Source organism: Drosophila novamexicana, unplaced genomic scaffold (assembly GCF_003285875.2).
Source record: "Drosophila novamexicana strain 15010-1031.04,08,12 unplaced genomic scaffold, DnovRS2.1 tig00000485-arrow-pilon, whole genome shotgun sequence".
Lineage (NCBI taxonomy): Eukaryota > Metazoa > Arthropoda > Insecta > Diptera > Drosophilidae > Drosophila > Drosophila novamexicana.
In genome coordinates this window covers 5,113,408-5,136,069 of record NW_020824808.1, presented here as the reverse complement: position 1 = coordinate 5,136,069, position 22,662 = coordinate 5,113,408, and the positions used below count along the sequence as shown (strand labels likewise).

Genomic DNA, 22,662 nt, shown 5'->3' with positions numbered 1-22,662 from the left:
TTACTTCTGCCTGTTACATACATTTGGATTTCGCACAAATACAATATACCCTTATACCCATTTTTAATGGGTGCAGGGTATAATTATTTAATAAAAAATATTTAAATTAATAATGATCTTAAGAAAATATGAAGGAATTAACGTTTATTATTTTCTTACTACTTATTATTATTAGTAATATTATTATTACTATTACTTTTATTATTAGCATTATTATTGTCCTTTTTCAAAGACAATACTTCTCCATAAACTAGGCTTTGATTTGACAAGTTATGATCTCCAATATTGAAAGAGTATCATAACAGGTGTACCCTACAGAAATGTGCCCATGCAAATGATCAGCATTATTTAATTAAATGAAGTTGGCTCCACTGACCGGGCACGTCGCGTCCTGGTTACCAAGCGGCTAATGGGCATTTGTGCTGCTGAGGGTCCGCCGGTAGCCTCATTAAGGGACGACCACGACAACAGCTTGGCAATTTATTAGGTTGGTCTTAGAGGTGCAAGGGGTCGACTGCTTCGTTGCCTCTGCCATAGCCTAGTTACAAGTCAATCTGCGCCAAAGTCAAGCTGAAGGCGAGGCTCGTTGCTGTCATCTTAAAACAGGGCACTTAAATTTAGGCAAACGAATGACACTAGAAAAGGAAAAAAAACTAGCGTTCCGACACGCCTGGGGCCATGTCGAGCAAATTAATTGCTGGTGCAGGCTATGAACACACACGGCACATACACCATAGACATACACACACACACACACATATATAGAACGTCTGATTGTATTGCGCGGTTAGTTGAGCAATCGAGCAAACTAAACCGCAGTAGCGGGCCGGGGGCACGCATTGGCAGACAGAACGGCAGCCCCCGTGTGGGAGAAGGGATTAGAGGGGAAGCGCACGCCAGATGTTTGTGTTTGGTTTGGTTTTTGGTCGGTGCCAGTGGAAACCATAAAAGCAACTATCCTCTGTCACCTGTCGTGACGCCATCTGCGCCAGACAAAATGGTGTCAAATGACAAAATGCATCGTAAAATAAAAAAAAAAAATGGAAATGGAAAAACTTGCACACGTGGGCTGCATGATTAGTTTTGGGGCTCAAATATATACAATAAATACCAGATGGTATAAGATTTTATATAAAGTTTGTAATATATTGAAATTTGATAAATTGGAATTATTTACCACAATATAAAAAACATAAATTACATATTTTAATTTGTTCTTATAATAAATCTATATTTGCATTATAAATTTAATTATATTTTGTATTTTGTTTGCATCATTTAATATATTTTTATTTTAAAAAATATGTATACACGGCCTTTAATCTTTATTATGATTTCTATTCAGTCCAGTTTATTAACCCGCAAAACAGAGTTATATTTTAATGTATATTATTAAAAGCTCTTTGCTAATTTGTTTTTCGTTTTATGTTTATTAAAGAAATTAAGTAAGCATATGATGTGCAAAATTAAAAAATAAATATATTATTAGCTTATAGCGACGATTATGGTTGATTTTAAACACTTTTTCTCTGTGCATAGGTTTTTCATTTTAACTACAGATTACTAGAACCCTAGTTATAGAGTCTTATGATAACTCACAAACTTATTGTGCGAACCAAGACAAAGGGAAAAAACCTCATTGGACAATGAAATTTTATGCGCTTGTTTGTCCTTCATATTCCTTGCACACAAAAGGACCGCAGGCAGTCGGCCTGGCGATAACTGCAAGTGCTGTTCGCTTCAAGGTGTCCTTTGTTCGCATAAAACTTAAAAAGTCCCTGTGGATAGATTAAACACGCACACAATATTGTCTATATACTCAGTATGTATATATATACATACACATGGTTAGTTTGCGGTTTTCGGTTTTAGTTATCTAACACGAGTAGCTTAGTGCTGTATTAAGGGACTCTGGCGCACTGTAAACTGACGCCTGCAACTATGCTATGAAAATTATTGCACCAGATTTAGCAATCGCATAGTTCTACTTACACCAATGGGCGATAAATTGTGTGGGTCATTTCTTTTTGTTCGTAAATTGGGAATTTTATAGAGCCTGGCATGTAGGTACCGCATGAGTTATGGCCGTGTCAAAAGTGCTGGCTATTAAATTGTTATGGTCAATAACAAATTGAAATGATCACTGCGTTTATTTTAGGCAAGCACTAAAAAGTTGTGTACAAAATAATAGTGTTGCAGTGAAGCTTATACGACTAGAAGTTACTTTATGAACATTAGTTTGCAAATGCTTTGAGTGCTTCGCCTTTCACTTTAAATTTGTTCATATTTTAATATTTGGTAATAATTCTTTAACAATTATATTTAAACTATATATATTTTTTCTTAAATATGAACGCTTAAGCAATTATTTACTTAAATATGTGAGTTATCAATAAATATTTGTTCCCGCACAATTCAATCAAGTATCTGAATGGTCAATCTTATATGAAAATATTGCAAGCAATATTGAGCAAGCTCAATCACTGTCAGCCATAAGACGATTGCAATTTTAAATAATTTAATTAAAATGTCAATTCGATGCGATGCACACTGCAGGTGCCTGGCTGAAGCTGCTTGTCAACAGGCTTATCAGGATTTTTATGTCATTGGGCATACAAATTGCAGCTGAGTGTTTGAACAGTTTAAAAATGGAAAGCACTTTTTAATATTTAATATTCTATTGCAAATTTAGGTCTTTAAAAACGTTATAGACAAAAAGTTCGTTGAACCACAATTAAAATACGAAACATGCAAAACCACACGAAAGCACAAACTAAATTTGAAGTACGCTCTCAACGAACCGCAAAAAAAAAATAAAATGTTATCAAATATTTATACAATAATAAAGAAAACACATTTCAGTCGCGGTTTGCATTTTGAAGCTGCAATCAATTAGGTGCAACGCACATAAATCAGTTGGAAATTTATGGGATACCTACCGCAGTTCCCCTCTTCCTCGGGGAAAAGTGACATGATAAATGGCTGCAGCATAAAAAATATTATATGCAATAAACAGGGGCAGGTGTTGCTGCCACGTGCCAACAGGCACTCAACCTGCCCTTAGCATTGTATGAAAACACCCCGTTCTTGCAACTGGCACTCCCAATGCAGATGAAAAACGAACCTCGAGGGCAGCGCGCACCTTCAATTAATCGAATAAAGTGCGCTTAGCTTGGGGTTCATCGACTAAACTATGCATGAGCTGCGGTTTTACAAATACTCTTCTGGGCTGACAACCACAGCTCGTGAGCAACTCCCTTGTGATAAGTTGCTTGGGGAAGTGTTTGTAAAAGTTATTTATTGTCTAGCGAATTGATTTTTAATTAACTTTTTAAATGGCATTTCAATGGGGCTATGGGGTCGAGAGCCTGTCTAGACGCCTTTTAGAGGTTTGACGGAAATTAGGTTAATTGGTGGGCGTTACATGATGGATAAAAGTGGGGTTTGAGCTTGATTTAAGTTTTGGATTGACTTTTGGCTCAATGGGTGTGGATCTACATTTAATGAGGCGTTATAGGCATATTTAAAAGGAGTATAGGAAATGAGTACAAACGATCTACTCGAGAAAAGTGCCTTATATGCCAAAGGTTTTTAAGGTCTATTAAGATCTATAAGATATAGTGCTTCTCATGTTTTCTTTATAATTATAAGCAATCCAGAAGGACAATAAATAATATACGAATAAAATAAAAACGAAATCATTCTAAAAGTATGTTGGGAACAAAGCAGTGTACCAAAAATGAAATATTTCTATTCAAAAGAATCATTACAATTAATATAATTTGATTTTGTTCATAGTTTTAACGTTCCAATAACCAAAGAAAACAAGTAGTCAATATAAGCTATCTAAAGATTATCTACCTTTATAATAAAATAACTATCTAGTCGTAAAAAATAATTAATAAAAAGCTTTAACGTCATCTTAATCTTTCTTCTGTTATTTGTATTCCATTATAATTCAAAACTATTTAGTGTTAAACAAATAGTCAATTAAAAGCTGCATACATTATGCAAAGATAAATTGAAGTAAATTTTAAAGATGCCTTCCAAATTGATTGAGTGGCCTTACAGCAATCAGTTGTTACTGTTTAGCCCTGAGACCTACTTAAAAATTAAAATTAAGCAGAGAAAGGTCTGGTCAGGAGCTGCATGAATAATGCACCAAAGAAGCCAGCCGGTTGGCATTGTCTTTAGGGTTGCGTGCTAAGTGGTAATTACTTGTACCTTGCCACAAAAATGGCACGATAAAAGACAGTCAAGTAGCAATGCGCATTCCATAAGCAACTGCTAACACAGATACCAGAAAGGACTCTTGGCCAAGTTAGCACGGCAAACAAAAACAAATTGACACCATAATTAACTCTACTAACTGTCCAACAAGCAGACTGACTGTCTGATTCTCTGTCTGTCTGTCTGTCTGCTTGTCTGTCTGTTTGTTGTTTTGAACTTTTGTCGAGCTTAACACAATTTACAGCTACTTGCAGCGGAATATAATCGAAAATGTCCTTAGTCCTTGTTGCAGTAGCTGCGCTTCAATCGATACGAAAATTACGGACGCATTTCAGTTTTCGTCATAGCCATAAAGCTATAAACTTGACTGTACAAATTGGCAAAAGCTATGGATTTTTTACTAGCTGCTTCTTTTTCTCCATTTTCTTTCTCTTCTGGCTGGAATTATCAAATGTTTGCAGCAGCAGCTAAAGAAGGACATGTCCGACGATTACCATAGCTGCATTGCAAATGCGACAACCACATTTTGGCCATGCGCCCGAATTGCCAGCCAAACTGGCCAATAGCGCACAGCTTTGAAAAATAGATATATATCTACAGCTTTTCGCCTGGCCCTACTCTGACACTGGTCTCAAAATATTCACATTTGATTAAAATGTTTGGCTGAATGTGTCCACTTTTTTGTCATTTTCTGTTTGGCTTAATTGTTTGTGGGCGTTGCGTTTTGGCTAATTGTTTTATTTTGCATAAATCACTTTAATTGGTCATGATATTTTAAAAGCTAACGTGAATAATGTTGAAAGTTGTGCATTAGCGGTTGTTTAGTTACATTTAAATTTTTCATGGGAGGTTTATCAAAAACTCTGCCAACGGATGTTTATGAGGGTAATGTTGGGGAAAGTCGAGCCCTTTAGCACTTCTTCATCTGCTGCTTGGATAGGATTTCTCTTTGAGTATCAGGTATATAACGTTAAAATCAACATGGTTTGCAATTGTGGACAAATCTGTATATCAATGCAGCGGTTGAGTATTCTTTCATTGTGATATATGATTTTTGTTCCATGTAATTCCTCAATTAATTTATCAATTCAAAGCACTGACTATAACTAATGACTAACTTGTGCCTCTTACTTATTGCTTGTCCTCTATTTTCTTATTTTCTAGCAGCTCCATTCGGAGTATAGGAGCACTTATCGTTGGCATGAATTTACGGGCAATTCGCGGCCAGAGGTTGTGCGTCGGGCGCCAGCGCCAAATCCAAGTCAATTTGTTGGTGCGTATTCATAAAGCCCTTATTCCTTCTGCCCAATTTGATTGTCCACTAATCTGGCATTGTCATGGCGATTTATCGATTTGAATATATTATCTCTATAAACTATTTGTCATGGTTTGTCTGTCCCACAGGTCCAACAAATGAGCCGCCATTGCCACGTCGAAAAAAATGCCCTGAATTAGCATATAAATCGCACGAGTTTATAATAGGATCCGAATATACAGATGCACGTCGAGATGCCAGTGCGCACCGTGCGGCGAGGGTGAGTATTTTATAAATAACATACATATATATATATATATATATATATATATATATATATATATATATATAAGAAAATTTACCTTCACCTTTGATCTGACCTTGTGAAATACGAGCACAAGAATTTCTGACTGTAACAACGAGTGGCTCACGACCGATGTTAATGCAATGTTTGTTGCTTTTAGGAAATTTTACGTGAAAAGTAAATCATTTTTACAGAAAGTTGTCGGAGTAAAATGTGTGCAGGCTGTGCTAGACAAATATGATGCAATAGGTTTGCATTAGATGAGCATTTAAAAAAAAATCGATTTCCTACAGATTTAATAGAAAGTATAGTACCATAGAGGATCTTAATTTTAATTTAAGCAGAAGGATATATACTATTGTTAATGAAATATAATATATTTAATAAACAAGTTGCTTTGGAAATTAATGTAACTATACAAACTTTAACAAGTAAGAGGTTCTAGTCGGGAGCTCCCGACTAGGGGATATCCTGAACCCTCTTCTTCCAACATCAAATGCATATATATATTCTATTTTAGTAGCTATATGTCAAGTTTGGTGACTCTAGCTCGTATTATTTACCAAAATTGCCCAAAAAACAGGATATCGATATCAATTTTTATCGATTGCTTGGAAACGGAGTAGGTTATCGATTATCGGAAATAAACTAGATCTGCGCAGGCCCTAGGAGCACTTACATCTAAAATTTTAAGTCTCTAGCTCTTATAGGTTCTGAGGGCCTTGCGTTCATACATACGGACGGACCGACGGACAGACAGACGGACATGGCTAGATCGACTCGGCTATTGATGCTGATCAAGAATATATATACTTTATGGGGTCGGAGATACTTCCTTCTGCCTGTTACATACATTTGGATTTTGCACAAATACAATATACCCTTATACCCACTTTTAATGGGTTCAGGGTATAAAAATATCTTAGGCTTTAATAGAAAATTATTGTTATTTAAATTAACTCGTTAAATTTTCAGCTGCTTGGTAATCTCTATATATAAAACTGTTTGTCCTGACTGACTGATTGGTGATCAATGCACAGCCTAAACCGTTAGAGCTAGGAAGCTGAAATTTTCACTATAGTTACCTTTTGTGATGAAGGGAAATTCCACCCGCAAGTATGGAAAAATCGCGAAAAACATTTGTATGCAATTTTTTTGTTTACCATCCGATCGGCTTCAAACTAAATTTCTTATTTCAAATTCATTTGAGGGGTGTTTCACACTTTTCCAAAAATGTATTCCTCCTTGGTGGAAATGGGGGTCAAGGATTTGGTGGATGACGTTTCAAATTCATTTTCAAGAATCTATATGAAAAATCATTTGACACGTGTTCCACGTTTTTCGCAGAATCAAAGCATCCTCGGTAGAAAAGAGATTCTCAGATTTTTTTGTGCAGTTTTTAATTTATTCCGATTTACCTCAAACTTATTTTTAGAGCTCTACATAAGAACATAATGAATACGTGTTTCAGCGATTTGGGAAATTCCACCCACAACAGTGGTAAATTGGGGGAAAACGTTTGTATGATAGTTGTTTACTTACCGTCAGTTTCAAAATCATTTTCAAAGCTTTTTGAGAACATTTATTTTATACGTGCCACGGGCAAGACCGGGTCATACACGCTAGTATAACATAAGTGTGTGGTTTTTAATGCATTCACGTTCTATTCGCATATTTAATATCAATATATAAGCTGTAGGAAAAAAGTATAAAATAAAATAAATTCAAAATGGTTGTGTGCACATTTGTGGATAGTCAGAAAAATAAAAAGCCGCCACCGTAAAAATTCATGCGCTGTTGAAACATTAAGTGGGGCCTACGTGCAAAAAATTGAGAAATAAAAGTTTGAGGCGTGTTGTGTTTCCCTTTTTTGAGTTAATACATAATGCGCATTTGATGAAGAGTCTATTTAAAAAACTACATGTTGGCTGCCTGACTTTTTGCTTAGTTTGACATTGGGGTTAATTCGCTTATGCAGAAATACGTGAGTGGTTTCTAATGCCACACACAAAAAACCAAATGTGGCGGGGCAGTTGTGCGGTTGGTAGCGTGGGCGGCTTTTCTCTGTCAATGCTAATTAAAAATGCGCACATGTTGCACACAAGGACACTTTCTTATGTTTGTATTTGTATATGTACGTGTGTGCTTTATTACACACCCTGACAATAAATATTTAATTGAGTTTTACTTGGGTACGAGGCTTTTCTGCTGTTGTGCTACCCGATCATGTGCGTCAGCATGTCGTATGCGTAATATTAATGAGGTGCTAATTAACTGAAACACACACACACACAAATATCTGTGTGCGTATGTCTGTCTATTTGTAGTCGGAGGAGCGCGGCACACCTTCGCGCCGCAGCAAATCGGAAGGACCACCCGTTGTGCCCAAAGGACGCCCTTATCCCATTGCAACGGAGATCGATGGAACTACTAGTAAACAGGTCAGTTAGTTACCTAATGTCACTTACCTAATGTCTTAAGCATCAAAGAATGATCGATCAATATTTATACCATATATACGTATATCCATATATAACCCAATGTTCTTATGAGCGCCTGCAGTTATACTACCAAACATGTTTCGGACTTGTTTAATGCATGTGTCGTTGCAAATAAATGCTAAACCCCAGTGACAAAAGCTGATAATGGCACTTGAAGCTCTCATATGACAAGTTTTCGGGAGCAGCATGCGTAATCAGTAAATTGTTACCCCTTTAAAGACTTTACAGTAAGAGCACTTGAAAGCTTTTATTTAGCAGCTGAATTAGTTTAACTTAAAGGTTTAAGAGCACATGACCAAATTAACTTGGGAGTCTTACATCAAATATACAGCTTTGAATGAGCTTTTATGTTTTCTGTGCATTATACTTACTCTTTGAAAGCTGTTGAAAGCATTAAAGTCTTGAACTTAATAAGCTAGCAGTTTAATGAGTAAATGTATTTTTAAAACTTGCTTTAAAGTTTAAACTTCTAAAAGTTCCAATACTTAAATAGCTCACAATTTTATTTATTTAAATCAAAGCGTCAATTACTTGACTATTCAGAAAGTATAATAAAAATAATTGGCAGCTTTCGTCACTGGGAAACACAAATATTTCTTTAGCTTTAATATTTAATGATTTTTTGATTTACACTCTATGACGCCTAGTATAAATTCCATTCAGAAACTATCTGTATTTACATACTGTGCTGTGTGGTACATGCATGTGCTGTACTTTAATGTACATATGCATTTGGCTTACAACTATAAATCTGTCTAAGTGCGAGTAGCTGCAATGGCAACGTCCTATCTCAATTGTGACACGTTCTCAAAGTTGTGAGACTACAAAATTGCTAACCAGCATGATTTTATGCTATGTCATGGCGCTGTGAAAAAGAAAAAAAAATATATAAGAAAGGAACTGTCGCCAATACCGATCTAGGATAGGGCACGACTCATCGGACCAATGGACCAAACATTGGAAACGAGGACCCAGCGACGCGCAACAATTTCTATTATGATTTTTTTTGTTCACTGTCGCTGTCTATCAGCTCTCCCTACTTCTTGCTGCGCCTCCACAGGCCCTCTATTATTGGCAAGCTCTTTTATATGCTTTCGAGTGTGTGCGTGTGCATGCATGTGGCACATGTCGTTACATTTGTAACTTGTTTCTGTCTCGCCATTGCAGCTATGGGAAATTTTTATAGTAATTGTGTGTGTGTGTGTAAAAGTGCCATTGAATTGACTGCCAGAGCGTCAGTTAGTCACAGGCAAACACTCGACCTGAATGTAAATTTTTAATCTGCAAAACTCTTCAACATTTTCATTAGTTGCCCTTACCGCTGTTTATCGATTCGTCTTTCCGCAATATATCTATTTTTATGTATCCTTGATACCTGCTTGCATTATATTTGAGTATCTATCAGTTGTGTCTGTGATTTGTAGGATTTCTTTTATATATTTTCATGATTGAATATAAGATTTGATTGAATTGAACATAAATCTGATTTATATACTTAGAACTCGCATAACTTTTTCAATATTTGCTCGCTTATTCTTCGGATTTTCATTTGTCTTGGTTTCGACTCGAAACGTCGATATTTTCGGCCTTACATATAAAATTTGTATTTTTATGACTTTCTTAAATTATCCGGAGGTCGGTTCAAACGTCTTTTCAATCTGCAGTTCAAAATGGGACTAAAATGATACCCATGGTAAAAATCGACTAATATTTGTTAAAGTTATGAGATTAAGCTTCTAACTTATGAATTTGTTCCTTTTAAAATACTTTTTGTTATTTAAATATTTAACACTTAAACATTTTTTTTAAACTTAAGTATAAACATTGACTATTTAGAATCGATTAATGTTAAATATAAAAATTTACAAATTATACTTGCATTATGTGTATTTGTTTCTTCCTTCTCTCTTTCTCCCCCTCTCTCTCTGTTTCTCTCTCTGTCTCTCTCGTTCTCCATACCACACACGATCTTTTTTATTGTATTTTTCTCTATGTTAACTATACTCTGATCGTCCCCCAATCAATCATAATTTACGCATACTAACTCAAATATTACTAATCAAATGCTATTGCTAATAATTTTTTAAATTGTAACTTAAAAAAAAAAACTGTCAATGCGTCAATGCAATTGCTCTCTCTTTCTCTCTTTGTTCTTATCTTTTTGACTCTCTCACATTTATTTGTTTCTTTTTTTTTCTGGTCTTCTCGTCTCTTGTGATTCTGCTCTTCTCTTTCGCAGGCGGGTGAGTCAAATGGCTTATTGAAAAAGACCATCACAAAATTGAGCACTGAGTATCGCCTGCAATTCGTTTGGCCCAATGACCGACGCATTAAGGGCAACGATTCAAACGTAGCGACGACGGCGAGAGCCGCGGCCGGCGATTACCCAAGAAAGTCAATATCATTGGGGGCGATCCGAACGGGTCAACAGCCGGGCCAGCCGACGCACAGTCACACACATCAATATCAAACGATAGGTGCCGGCTTGCCAACGGTGCATAAAAAACGTACAACAAATCAGAAAGAAGGTGCGACAGCAATATGTCGTCGCTAAGCATTTACATACTTATACTACAAAATATATATATCCTATTAGCGCATAGTTCTTTCAATATCTCGTATATGTATGTAATACTAAACATCAAAAAAAAAAAAAAAAACAAACGAGCGTACTAAAACAAATAATTAACATTTGATTTCAAACCATTGAGTTTCTTTACTTCGTACTAATCTTGAAAAAGCAAAAAAAAAAACATAGATATCATAATCGATTTTGTTAGCTAACCTTTACTTAAAAGTAAATTGTTGGACGCGCAATTTCAAATTAATTTCAAAGAATTTAAAAAATTTTAATTTCTTTATTTTAAAGAATAATAAAAGAAAAGTCCCTGCAGTGGCAGCAGCATTGAGCTCAATTAAAAAATAGAATAAAATTTTAACAAAAATAACTATTATTTCATGCCTAATATTTTGATGCGTTGACTAGTGTTGGTAAATTATATTTAGTTCAAAAATTTATCTTCACAACACTGCCAAATAATAAAATGCTATAAATTTGCGAAATTTTGAATATAAACTTTAATGAACCGATTTTCAAGTTTTTTATGTACTCGTCGTCGTACAATTTTGCTTTTCATCCAAAAATTTCACTAGTTGTATATTACATATATAAGTTTAAGTCACCCTTGATATAAACCTTTTTTAAGTACAAATATTTTATTAATTTTGGTCAACAGAACAAAAAAAAAATATATATATAGGTTCACACTGTTTTTTGGTTAAAATATTTTTAAAGGCATATTTTTATTTAATGCTTTTATCGATACTTATTATATGTTTTCAAGCAGTCAGCAATCTCTACTCTTTCTCTCTCTCTCTTTGGAAGTCTTATTATATATTTTATATAGAACGAAATTTTGCTAAATTCCTTTCCAAAAGAAAAAAAAAAAAAACTCACACCTCTACTCACATACACAAGAATATCTTTATAGCCAAAAAAGCTGACGTAAGTGTTGAACTAAATTAATTTTTATTAGCTCTAAATAAGATAAAAATCAAAACAACAAAAACTACATGTTAAAAAAAAAAATTACCTGACATATTCATTGCTGTTGATGGTAAGCCGTAAAATTTCATTGATCGATACTATAATTTAATGAAAAGAATCCTAAATTGCTTTGGCGCACAATAAATACAAAAAAAAAGACAAGGACACACATGTCCTGGACAGCCCGTAACTCTGTCACCATATTATCACGTCTCAATGTAATTTTACGCAAATGATGAAATAGCTAAGTGTAGTCGGAGCATGCGGTCGCAGGTTGTGTAATGTTGTTTTTGTAATTATATATATTTTTCATTATACTTTTTTTTGTATTATTTTGGTATAAAGCATAGGAGTTCCGTTCACTTTAGTTACGTTGCATGCGAGAAACGACAAAATGGAATTAGTATCATGCATTATGCATCATTCATTATATTCACATTTATCGTACGTATCAAATCATACCACATGTCAGCTAGCTTTAGGCAAATTAAAGTAAGAGGACGTCACTTACTTAAGTAATTAGGTACACTATTGGAGTTTTTTTTTAGATTTCATTCTTGGAAAAGCAAGTGAGATACCATCTAAAAATTTAAGTTGTACCAACTGAATTGAGTCTTTTATTATATTTATAATTTTTAATTAACGTTACCTAAGTAAAGGTTTCTAAAATTTTTCATGCCGAGCTAAGAATATTTAAATTTTATAAATATTTTGTTTTATTTTTTTTTAATAACTGAAAGGAAGCATACAAATTAAAAACAAGAGAACGGAATAAATTATAAATTATTATTATATATTATTATTATTTACAGTAAAAGCCAAGTGCGTAGGTAAGACAATCCAAAAACGTAAGCCAAAATCAAACTGTATATTCATAAAAATAATCTATATAGCTAATATTTTCATATATATATAATTTTAAATGCAAGTGAAATATGAACAAGTGGCTTCCATTGCAAAGCTTTTAAGTCTTGCCATTATACCTTGAGCTTGAGAAACTTATTTTTAGTGCAGCCTGAAAATCAATTGGCCGTAGTGCTTTGAAAAACCCCAAACGACAACAAATTCAAATAAAAAAATGCATAACAAAAGATTTAAATATAATATGTATTAACACTGCGCTGCATTGAACTCGAAATGTTTATATTTTTGTATGAATATTTAAAAAACAAATTGGTTCGAATTTCGTTCTATATTCCAAAAAGTGACCCCAATAAACCCCACAAAAGCCGAAAAGATCCAACACGCTTCAAAAAATTGCAAGAAAATTGTATTTAAATACATATTTTTTATATTTGTTTATTTAATTGACTTAATGCTTAGCGAAGATTGGAAAATGTTAATATTTCTCTTTTGGGTTTTAATTAATTGAGAATTCAGAATTGTGCGCTAGAGTACCCAGAACCACAACTAACCACTACTAAAACACTCACAACCAACCACCATGAACCAAGCGCCTATTTTCGGCTCATTTGATTTGCTGTACAAAGACTCACCCAATCCTTAGTTTAAAGTTTTTCTAGCGAGATACTTTTGAAAACTTATTCATTTTGTTATCCTTAAAATAAAAAAACCTTTGTTTTTAGTTGACACTTAAAGCAAATTAATACTTAATTACTCGTATATTTTATTTTTCTTATCTCTATGTAATTGATGAAAGCAAACAAAAAAAATTGAATCGCACATCATTTTAGATGGTACAGAGTTGTTTAAATCTTTTATCTGTGTGCTTTCAGCCAAACTGCATGAGCTGGAGCCGTTGGTTAGCGATACGGATGATAGAAAAACACACGAGAAGTATGATAACAATTAATAAGCTTATGTTTTTATTTAAGTTCTTTTTTTAAGTAAATTCTCAATGTCAATCTCTCATATGCTCATGAGCTTCAACCATATCAGCGTGGTCACTAATCAATACCATCTAACCACAGCAAGGCCAGCCATCATAGACCCACCCATCCATCCAAGCAAGAAATAACCCACCTGCAAAAAGTGTCGCACTTGCCACTAACATTCATCTGAATTTTACACGTTCTTTCTCTCTATTATCATATATACTGATTGCAAATGTGTTTTCTACACAGACAAGTGAATTTTGTTGAGCGCAAAATTATCACACGTCCGTTTTCGCAAGCAATCGATCACGAGCGTATCAATCGCAATATTACGAAAAGGGAGGACTTTGGGTTTGCTGATGGAACAGCAGCTGCCAAGGATCATTATAATCAAGGTCAGCTGGTGGTCACGAATGGCAGCGCACCGCCGCATTCGAAACCGAATTTGGATTTGTGGTTCAAGGAGATGGTCGAGCTGCGCAAGAAGGCCGGTGAATATAAGGTGAGTACATAATATAAAGTGCCTTAGATCAATAAACCTTAACGATTGATCACTATCCAGAGTCGCGGCTGGGGCGTGGAAATCGATCCGGAATTGTATAAGAAACAAAGGGATCTTTGGGATCAGGTTTCCAAGCGCAGCTCGCTATCAGCACTGTCCCTAGCATCCACTTTACACAGGTAAAATCAAAAATTTAATTAGATAAGTAACATCTTTAAACAAGCTTAAGTTTTATGCAGACCTATTACCAAGGAGGAGAAAGAGCAGGAGAATAATAAAAAATCAACGCCCTTGCAAAAAACGCCACAGCCACAAAAGCCACGAGTTCCTGGCCAAGCTTTTTTGATTGATAATAAGGATGAGATTTCAGCACTGCCAGCACGTTTTAGCAATATACGTCATCACTTGGAGCGCACCACGGGTCCGGGTAAGCTCAGATTAAAGTCAACCAGAGTTGGGCGAGTATCTCTGCACGATGTTATTGTTGTGGTGGTTGTAAAGCTTGTATTTGTATGAGTCTTAAGACGTTGTGAGTATTAAAGGTTAAATGAGTAGTACTTAAAAAATAATCATTGCTAAATATGATTTTCTATCAAACTTGCATAAGAATTTAGGAGAGTCATACCATACAATGAGTGGTACTGAGTAGTATTCATTCTCATCCAACATTCGCCCAACTCTAGCCCTTAGCTGCAGTTCCCTAATTCCATTTCTATTTGTTTAGCAGACGTTGAGGAGGGCGCTTTACTGCCTTCACCCACGCGGGAGAAACTGATGCCAGCTATGACCAAACGTGAGTCCGAGTCTCAACGTGGTAGTCCCAAGAAGACGGCCCTCTCTCGTCATGGCTCGCCTCAAAAGGGTAGCCCCCAAAAGGGCAGCCCCAAGAAGGTCCTTAAAAGTGAGTAGTTACCAATTAAAGCATTGAGTATTTTATATTCAATTATGACTGTAGCAGAAGGTCTACTCGTAACACTTTGATAGAAATTTTATTTCTAAGCAACAACTAATACATAGTTACACAGCACTTTCAAGTACTTACTAATGATGCAGGTCACAATTGTACACGCCCAAAAAATAAGTATTCGCCCAGTTAAACAGTTTTTTGATTTATTTGATTTATTCGTTTACCTAATAGTTTGCTTAACAGCTTGAAGAACTTGTTTTGCTTTCAATTCAACGGGTTTTCCGTTGAATGTCTTAAAGTGAATTTTTAATCTCTTCTCAAGTGCACTTAATAAACATTTTGATTATGAAATTTGTGCACAATATTTTTTAAAATGTAGCTTGCTTTTAATTCAGGTTTTGAGTTTGGAAAGATTTGGTTTCTAGCGTGTTTATTTGGAAAAAAATATGTTCTTTGTGCAGGCTATCTGTACATATGTAAATACATATAACTTATCTATAAGCGGTCTAATTATGGAGACTGTTTTTGTTACTAAGCTAATTATTTTACACAAACTGTTATTAAAGTGTTACAGCTACAGTTATCATAAGAAAACGGAATCTTGTCATTCATAATATTTTAAATTTAGAAAGTTTGTTGAGAATTAGTCGCGTTTTCTACAGGGAAATAAATTAATTAAATTAAATGAAAAATTGCTAAATAAACTTCAAAGCTTTAGTTTACATTAAAATAAATATTGGATTTAAATAAAAGCCGTAAAAAAACTACAGATCAGAGAGTGAGAATAAATAAATTTAAGCATATTTCCAGTTATTCATCATGTATATATTAGTAGAAAATCTCATTAAATTCAATATCAGTGTGAATTTAAATCACATCAAATCTTGGATTAATAAGCTGAATGTCTGTTGCTGCGTAATATGTGTAAGACAAGTATAGTTAGAGGTTGTTAGAGTTGTTTTTCAACATATTTTGTAGTGCCCTGTACAGACCTTTCCACACACTAGTAGAGATATTTAACTCACAAACATTACTTAAGAAAACTATTTCAATGCGAAATTCAAAAAGAACAACTCATATTTTTATCATGAAACAAATCGAAACTTAAAAAAAAAAATCAAATCTAAATGACGTATCGAAACCAAAAACGACATCTCTTCATCTTCATTTTGCGTGGTTCAGCACGCTCACAATCTGTGGGTCCTGGCGTCGCCGAGAATGAGTCACCCAAGCGTCAGATACGCTCGGGGAGTCAAGCCCCGTCGAGCCGTAAAAAGGTACCGACTACATCGGCCGGAACTGAACGTAAGCCACGCCCATGTAAGTAGCTAAACATTGCGCAAAACCACCCACAAAAAAACAAAAAAAAAAAAAATACTACAATACGCACACACGTCGTCATCGTGTGTTCGCTCATTTCCTTGTGTTTTATATTGTTTTCGTTTTAATTTACTTAAATTAATTCATAGTTTGCGTATAAATATCATTAGTTAAAATTAGATTTGTTTAGATTTGTTTGGTTAGTTACATTTGCAGTTGATTTGACCTTTAGTCTATATTTTAGTATTTAATCACACACCGCAAGCTTGTACGTTCTTTTCGAAACATATTTCAACTGGAAATTAACATAGTTAAGTGTCTAAATACATAACAAAATAAATAGCTAAAAAATAACTCAAAAATATATGCGTCTAAGGGACGTTCATTAATCTCTGTTAGTGTAGTCTCTGGTCTTGCGGTCTATAATTCGTGTTTTATATTTTCAATATTGTTGATTTCACTTCAAATTTTGTTTTCTGTTCTGTAATGGAGCGTTTGATTGGTCTTTCGAATAGATTAGCATGTTGAGTGAACAAAATACTAACAACAACTAAATAACATAAACTAATACATACTTAACGTCTTATAATACTACATACTAATACCGAATTGTAAGTAATACTAACAAAAGTCAGTGTTTAACAACGTCTAACATACATTAAGATGTGCGTGTTGTGATTCGAACCTTTTTGATTTTAAAAATATAAGTATTGTTTTTAAATTATGTTGCAAGTGTGTGTGTGCTAATAACAAGTTGTTGTTGGCTTTCTTGTATGTGTAAAATATGTAAATTTTAATATTTAAAGGAAAACGGATCTTTGGCTTGTCAAAGTCTAATTACCTCTGCGGATATATTAAGACATTAACATCTTGGTTTTATTAAAAACTCTGACGAAAAAACGGAAGTTTGAAATATAAGAGAATTTGCTTAAAGTAAATTTTAGTATGTCCATGTCAAATATTTTCATGATACTTCATAAGTTCGCCTCCATATATTATAGAAAGCGCATTCCACTGCATCAAAACTAGAGAATGTATATTTTGGAGGAGTTAAGAATCTGAGATGGTTGTACATATTTTTGTAATTCACCAAATGTTCAACAAAAATTTCTTACGATTAAAAAAGAATAACTTTTCAATTTTGGGGCACATGTGTTTTCATTAATAACTAAGGTATATTAAGTTAACAAAATTGTTCTTACTGTATGTCTTGTTAACTAACATGAATATGCTGAATGACAGTTTTTTTCAAGTAGACTAACCCACTTTGATAACTCTCAATATAAACTAACGAAAGAGATAAAATGACGTGTATTACAATTATTTATTTGTATATTTTTTTCTTGCTTTAATAATTGTTGCCTTTACTTTTGTTGCATTTTTAATTGCCGTTAATAAAAAGAAAATTAAAATATACACTTAAAACAAAAATTTATATTCAAATTTGTTTTTTCATGTGCCTTTTGTTTTGGTCTGAAAACAAACCAAAAATATGACAACCAAAATCCAAATACCCGACGTAAAACGAAAACCATGAAAACAAAAACAAATGCAAAACGAAAAACTGCTTACGTTTTTATAGCCACCCTATCCACAACATTCCAATCCCGCATTAAAAGTAGTTCCCTACCACCGCCTAACGGTAAAGTAGCCGCAGCGCCAACAGCATCAACCGCAGCAGCAGCAACAGCCGCCCGTACAGCAACAACATCCAATGCTAATCATGCTTATCAATCACATATATCGCAATGCAAGAGCTACAACAAAAGCAGCAGCAACAAGTCAACAGCAACATCTACAAAACAACAACTACAGCAGCAACAACAAAAACAACAGCAACAGCAACTGCAGCAATTGCGTAAGAAAGACAAAGATAGATCGAATATTAGTTGCATTAGTCAAGTTGGTGCTGGTAGCGGTAGTAGTGCAAATAGTGCGAAGCATCAACAAAACAAACAGAAACAACAACAGTTACAACAACAACAGCAGCAACAACAACAGCAGCAACAGTGGCAGCAAGCAGTACATGTTGCTGCTGCAACTGACACGACAGCAACGGCGGCCCCTACAACATCGGTTCCAACAGCAACAACAGCAACCACAACGGCACCCGCCCGACCTGTCACCATCAACATCAAACGCCTAACGGTACCAGGTCAGGATAGAAAATTGGCTGAAAGTGAGTAGAGTTTGTCCGAACAACTTGAAAAAAGCAAAAAAAATATATCTGCAATAAAATACAATTTGATACACCTTTATAAAACAAAAACTTATCTAAAATGGAAATGCTGTAAAATGACATCTGATGCGCGAAATGTTTGTGTTGCAACTTATGTAAACAAAAACAAAATCATAAATTAATTACAAATAATTGCGCATTTTACACCTTGTCAAAAACTGTGTTGTACACAAGCTAGTGTTGAGTAATGAAATTAGTAATTATGATTTACGAATTGGCATATTGAAATTGGGCGGCACCTACTATATAATTTTTTTCTAAAATGTTCTATGTTCTATCAGCCATGTGGAATCATGTGTGTGTGTGTGTGTGTGTGTGCGTATTGGTAAAAATAGTAATTTGACATTTTTCTTAAGATTGGCATAGTTATGGTATTTTGGTAATGTGTATCGTTATTCCACAGGGTTGTTCAAGATAATCAAAATTCAAAATTCTTCTATTTGTGGTTAAAGTTGTCTAACCAAAAAAGTAACGTGTTATTTAATGTTAGTTGTTGTTGTAATCAATGTTTGTACTTGTTGTCTTTGCAGCCGTGTGTCTAAGTCAGCCCAAATATCGTTTTCATCTATGCCTCTTATCATTTGTAGTACTTCAATTCTTTTTTACGTCAAAACTGTTCGAACTTTTCTTTAGTACTTCTCTGTTTTATGTTATGTCTCAAGTATTGAGTCTGTCTAGCATCTAGATAATAAATGTTTCGTTATTTTTTCTTCACAATTTACAACAAAACACTTTACAGATACAAAAGGGGCTATATTTACATATAGTCTTAGAATAAAAATTAAAAATCGCGAAAGTCATACATAGTAAAATAAATGTTATTTAATAAGGGCATTTTATTGACGTTTTTAAATAGAATAATTTTTATATGAAAACGAATTTATAGTGTTAATTTTTTAGATTAAATCATTAGACTTTTGCCTACTTAAAGTTAAATATTGAAATAGGATAAATTCAGTCAATCAAGGAATGCTGCGTGGGATCGCTAGGGATAGTCAGAAAGATATGAAAACATAGAACTTACGTGCTCGAATACCAGGCAGGGGTACTTATACACAATAATCGGTAGACGGACCTATCGATGGAGCTGTCTACGTTGCTTGTAACACATTCACAAGCTTCTGATAAGCCAAACCGAAACTGAAACACAAAAAAACGAATTTAGTTTTCAATCTTTTGATCTCTATTTTGATCCTAATTTTGATGCGTGCGCCAAGTAGCTTGTATGCATACTCTTACATAATTTATTTGTACATTTTGCCGCTTTTCTGTGTTAAATGTCATGTGAATGTGGCATGCTCTTCCTCTGCTCTCTTGTGCGCTTTGTATAAAGAAAATAAAATATGAAAAGCAAAAGTATTTATAATTTCAATTCAATTCTTACTAACAAATTTTGGTTGCCTTTTAAGCTTAATGCTTAATATGTGCTTAATTTTACTAAGTTCAATTAAGTTAAAACTAAGTTTTTCTTTTATGTTTAAAAACAGAAATAAATTTAAAATATATATTTCTATTTTAAGTTACAACTACTAACCTACTATATAAACTCGACCACAAAGTTTGCTTAAAGAAATATTAAAAAAATACCAACAAAAATCTCATCAGCTGCAGAAGCCCACAATAAAAACGAACAGTTAAAGCGCCTATTATAAAATATATATATATGTATAAATCTAGTAAATCATAAGCATATTTTTTTAAATTTTCTATAAATATTTTCAACGCCAACAGACGAAGCCGAAGATGGCCGTGAGACTGCAATTTCAATTTCCAGCTGCAGTCCCCAGCCAGTGCCCGAGGTGCCTGATGAGCCATTGGTTAAATCGCCGCCAGAGCCCACAAGGGTTAAATCTCCGGAGCAGATTATAATGCGCTCTCCCGATCCAGTCAACTGGACGGTGCCCTTGGACACTGGCAAGACATTTACCGTAACACAAAATGTCAAAGAGGGTAAAAGTGCTTTTGAAATATTAAAAAAAAAATTGAATTTTATTTTTTATAATTTTCAAATTTCTCAGGCGAGAACTACAGCCGACCTCAGAGCGAGATAAAAGCGTCAACGCCGGTGGAAAAGCCACCACCGCCACCACAATCGGCACCGCCACAACTAACCGAACAGGCTAAAATGGACGGTAAGCCTTTAAGCACGCTTCAATAAACGCCACTTCCATAAATCCAACCAAAAAACAAATATGAAGTCGACATAAGTAAACCAAAAAACCAAAAAAATAATAAAAAAAATAAAAACCACACACAAGAAAAGCAAAAAAAAAAAATAATAATAAAAATCGCTTTTACAAATATTTATATATTAACTCGTATTTAAATATATGTATCTGTATATGTATGTATCGCTACTCACAACCATCATCCAAAAATTCAACCAAAAAAATCAAATCATCGTTAAGCAATCGTCAAAATACCAATCGTAACACCAGCCAATGCCAATCTCAAAAACTAAGCGTAAATATAATGCAAACAACTTTCCTCTTTCTCTCAGTATTAAGCCAAATTTCGCAATTAAAAAAAACATAACAAAAAAAATCGCTAAGCCAAAATGCGTACATTCACATAGCGTATCAATACGTAGTTCCTTTGCGTAACATAACAAAACACTATTTCCAAAACTATTTCCCCCCTCCACTGCCATCCACTGAACGTACCACAAACACACACAGCTTGGAAGTCCAGCGGCAGTCCAACAACCAGTGCAGCCGCCGCCGCCGCTGCCGCTGTCTATGGCAAAACGCTGACGCCCACCCAACCGGGTGGCGCGGTCCGTTGCGATGCCAGCTTCAAGCCGGAACCGGCTATTTCATCATCTTCATCGACAGCGACTGCGTCAACGGCACGTTCCACCGCCGCCGATGTGCTGGAGAAGGCGCGTGACCGTTTCGATCGTTTCTGGGGCGGCAGCAGCAGCAGCGCCACCAAGGAGGAGAGCGTCTAAAAGAAAATGTAGTCAAAAGTGTATGAAGTGCAAAATGTATTTGACATGAGCAAAATTCAATTGATCAAACCGCGTTCAAATTTTGACCTAAATATCGCCCCAAGCATACATAAGTCACATTACTATTACCGCAAATTCAGCGCTGAGAAATGATCGATATTGCCACAGCTTTTAAAGTCGATAGCATCGATCGATTTATATACATGATATTCTTCTTTCGAATCTTCTAAAAACTAATTCGATATCGATATAGTTTTACTTATAATTTATACGTTCCTTAACATTTTATTTTTATTAAAACTCTGACTAATGACGAGTTAAAATAAAGTAAAATAAAGTTTATCGATCAATACACGCACGCGCACTTACTATGCTATCAAGATTTCCATCGATAGTTTTGCAGCACTGTGCTCTATCCTATTTCGGCTAAGCTTATATGGAAGACAACTCGAAAGCTAGCATCTAAAATATTTTGAGTAAATCTTAGTAAATTATACAAAGTTAAATTCCAACACCCACGTTAAAGTATCCAATAGGAGTATACTAGGATTTCAACTGAATTTAACTTAGATGATATATTATTCAGGAAAATCAGCCGTATATGATTTTCAGCGTTGCACATAAATTGTTCTTTAAAACTAAAACACTTACTTTCACTGCCTATACTCCCCCAAAGAAAGAACAAGAATTTTGCAAACACAAGCTGTTCAACAATGCAAAAAAGAAGAAAAGAAGGTATACAATAAAATTCTTCAAAGTATTTAAACATAAAAAGAAATCTTATAATAATAATATAACGCAAGGACAACATCACCGCAGAGACCCGTCCAAATAAAAAAGTGAACAAGATTAAGAAAAAAGTGTTTAAGGTAAAAACCCAAAATTTTTGTAACTTTCATTAAGCGAAAAAAAAAAAATACAGGAAAATCGAATGGCAAATTTCTTATGCTGAGTATAATGGGTAATGCATAGGGTGAACTAAGCTGATCCGGAAAATAGAACACAAACTTGAAAATAGATTTTGCACATGAACTACAATTAAAACAAAATTAAAAGATATTTATGATATTTT

General features: G+C 34.4%; 2 protein-coding genes and 1 pseudogene across 2 annotated transcripts in view; all 3 read left to right on the top strand.

The window, feature by feature from the left end:
• The window catches only part of LOC115761439, a 25,176-nt gene extending 14,332 nt beyond the window's left edge, over window positions 1–10,844 (top strand). The window contains exons 3-6 of the mRNA XM_030703207.1: window positions 5,398–5,503; window positions 5,635–5,765; window positions 8,117–8,230; window positions 10,530–10,844. Coding sequence (XP_030559067.1) covers window positions 5,398–5,503; window positions 5,635–5,765; window positions 8,117–8,230; window positions 10,530–10,844 — 666 coding nt within the window. The remainder of the gene's footprint in view (window positions 1–5,397; window positions 5,504–5,634; window positions 5,766–8,116; window positions 8,231–10,529) is intronic.
• On the top strand, window positions 10,790–22,662 carry LOC115761438 (proteoglycan 4-like). The gene is made up of 10 exons (XM_030703206.1): window positions 10,790–10,818; window positions 13,574–13,634; window positions 13,922–14,174; window positions 14,235–14,353; window positions 14,414–14,601; window positions 14,899–15,075; window positions 16,264–16,401; window positions 20,372–20,590; window positions 20,659–20,772; window positions 21,319–22,662. Exons 3-10 carry the CDS (start codon window positions 14,139–14,141, stop codon window positions 21,588–21,590), a joined length of 1,263 nt encoding a protein of 420 aa, XP_030559066.1. The 5' UTR covers window positions 10,790–10,818; window positions 13,574–13,634; window positions 13,922–14,138; the 3' UTR covers window positions 21,591–22,662.
• LOC115761441 lies at window positions 17,974–18,703 on the top strand (annotated as a pseudogene).

Coding starts and splice junctions, on each gene's coding strand:
- LOC115761438 (XM_030703206.1), top strand. CDS start 14,139: ATGGTCGAGCTGCGCAAGAAGGCCGGTGAATATAAG. Junction 14,354..14,413: donor CTAGCATCCACTTTACACAG/GTAAAATCAAAA, acceptor AGTTTTATGCAG/ACCTATTACCAAGGAGGAGA. Junction 20,773..21,318: donor CGAACAGGCTAAAATGGACG/GTAAGCCTTTAA, acceptor AAACACACACAG/CTTGGAAGTCCAGCGGCAGT.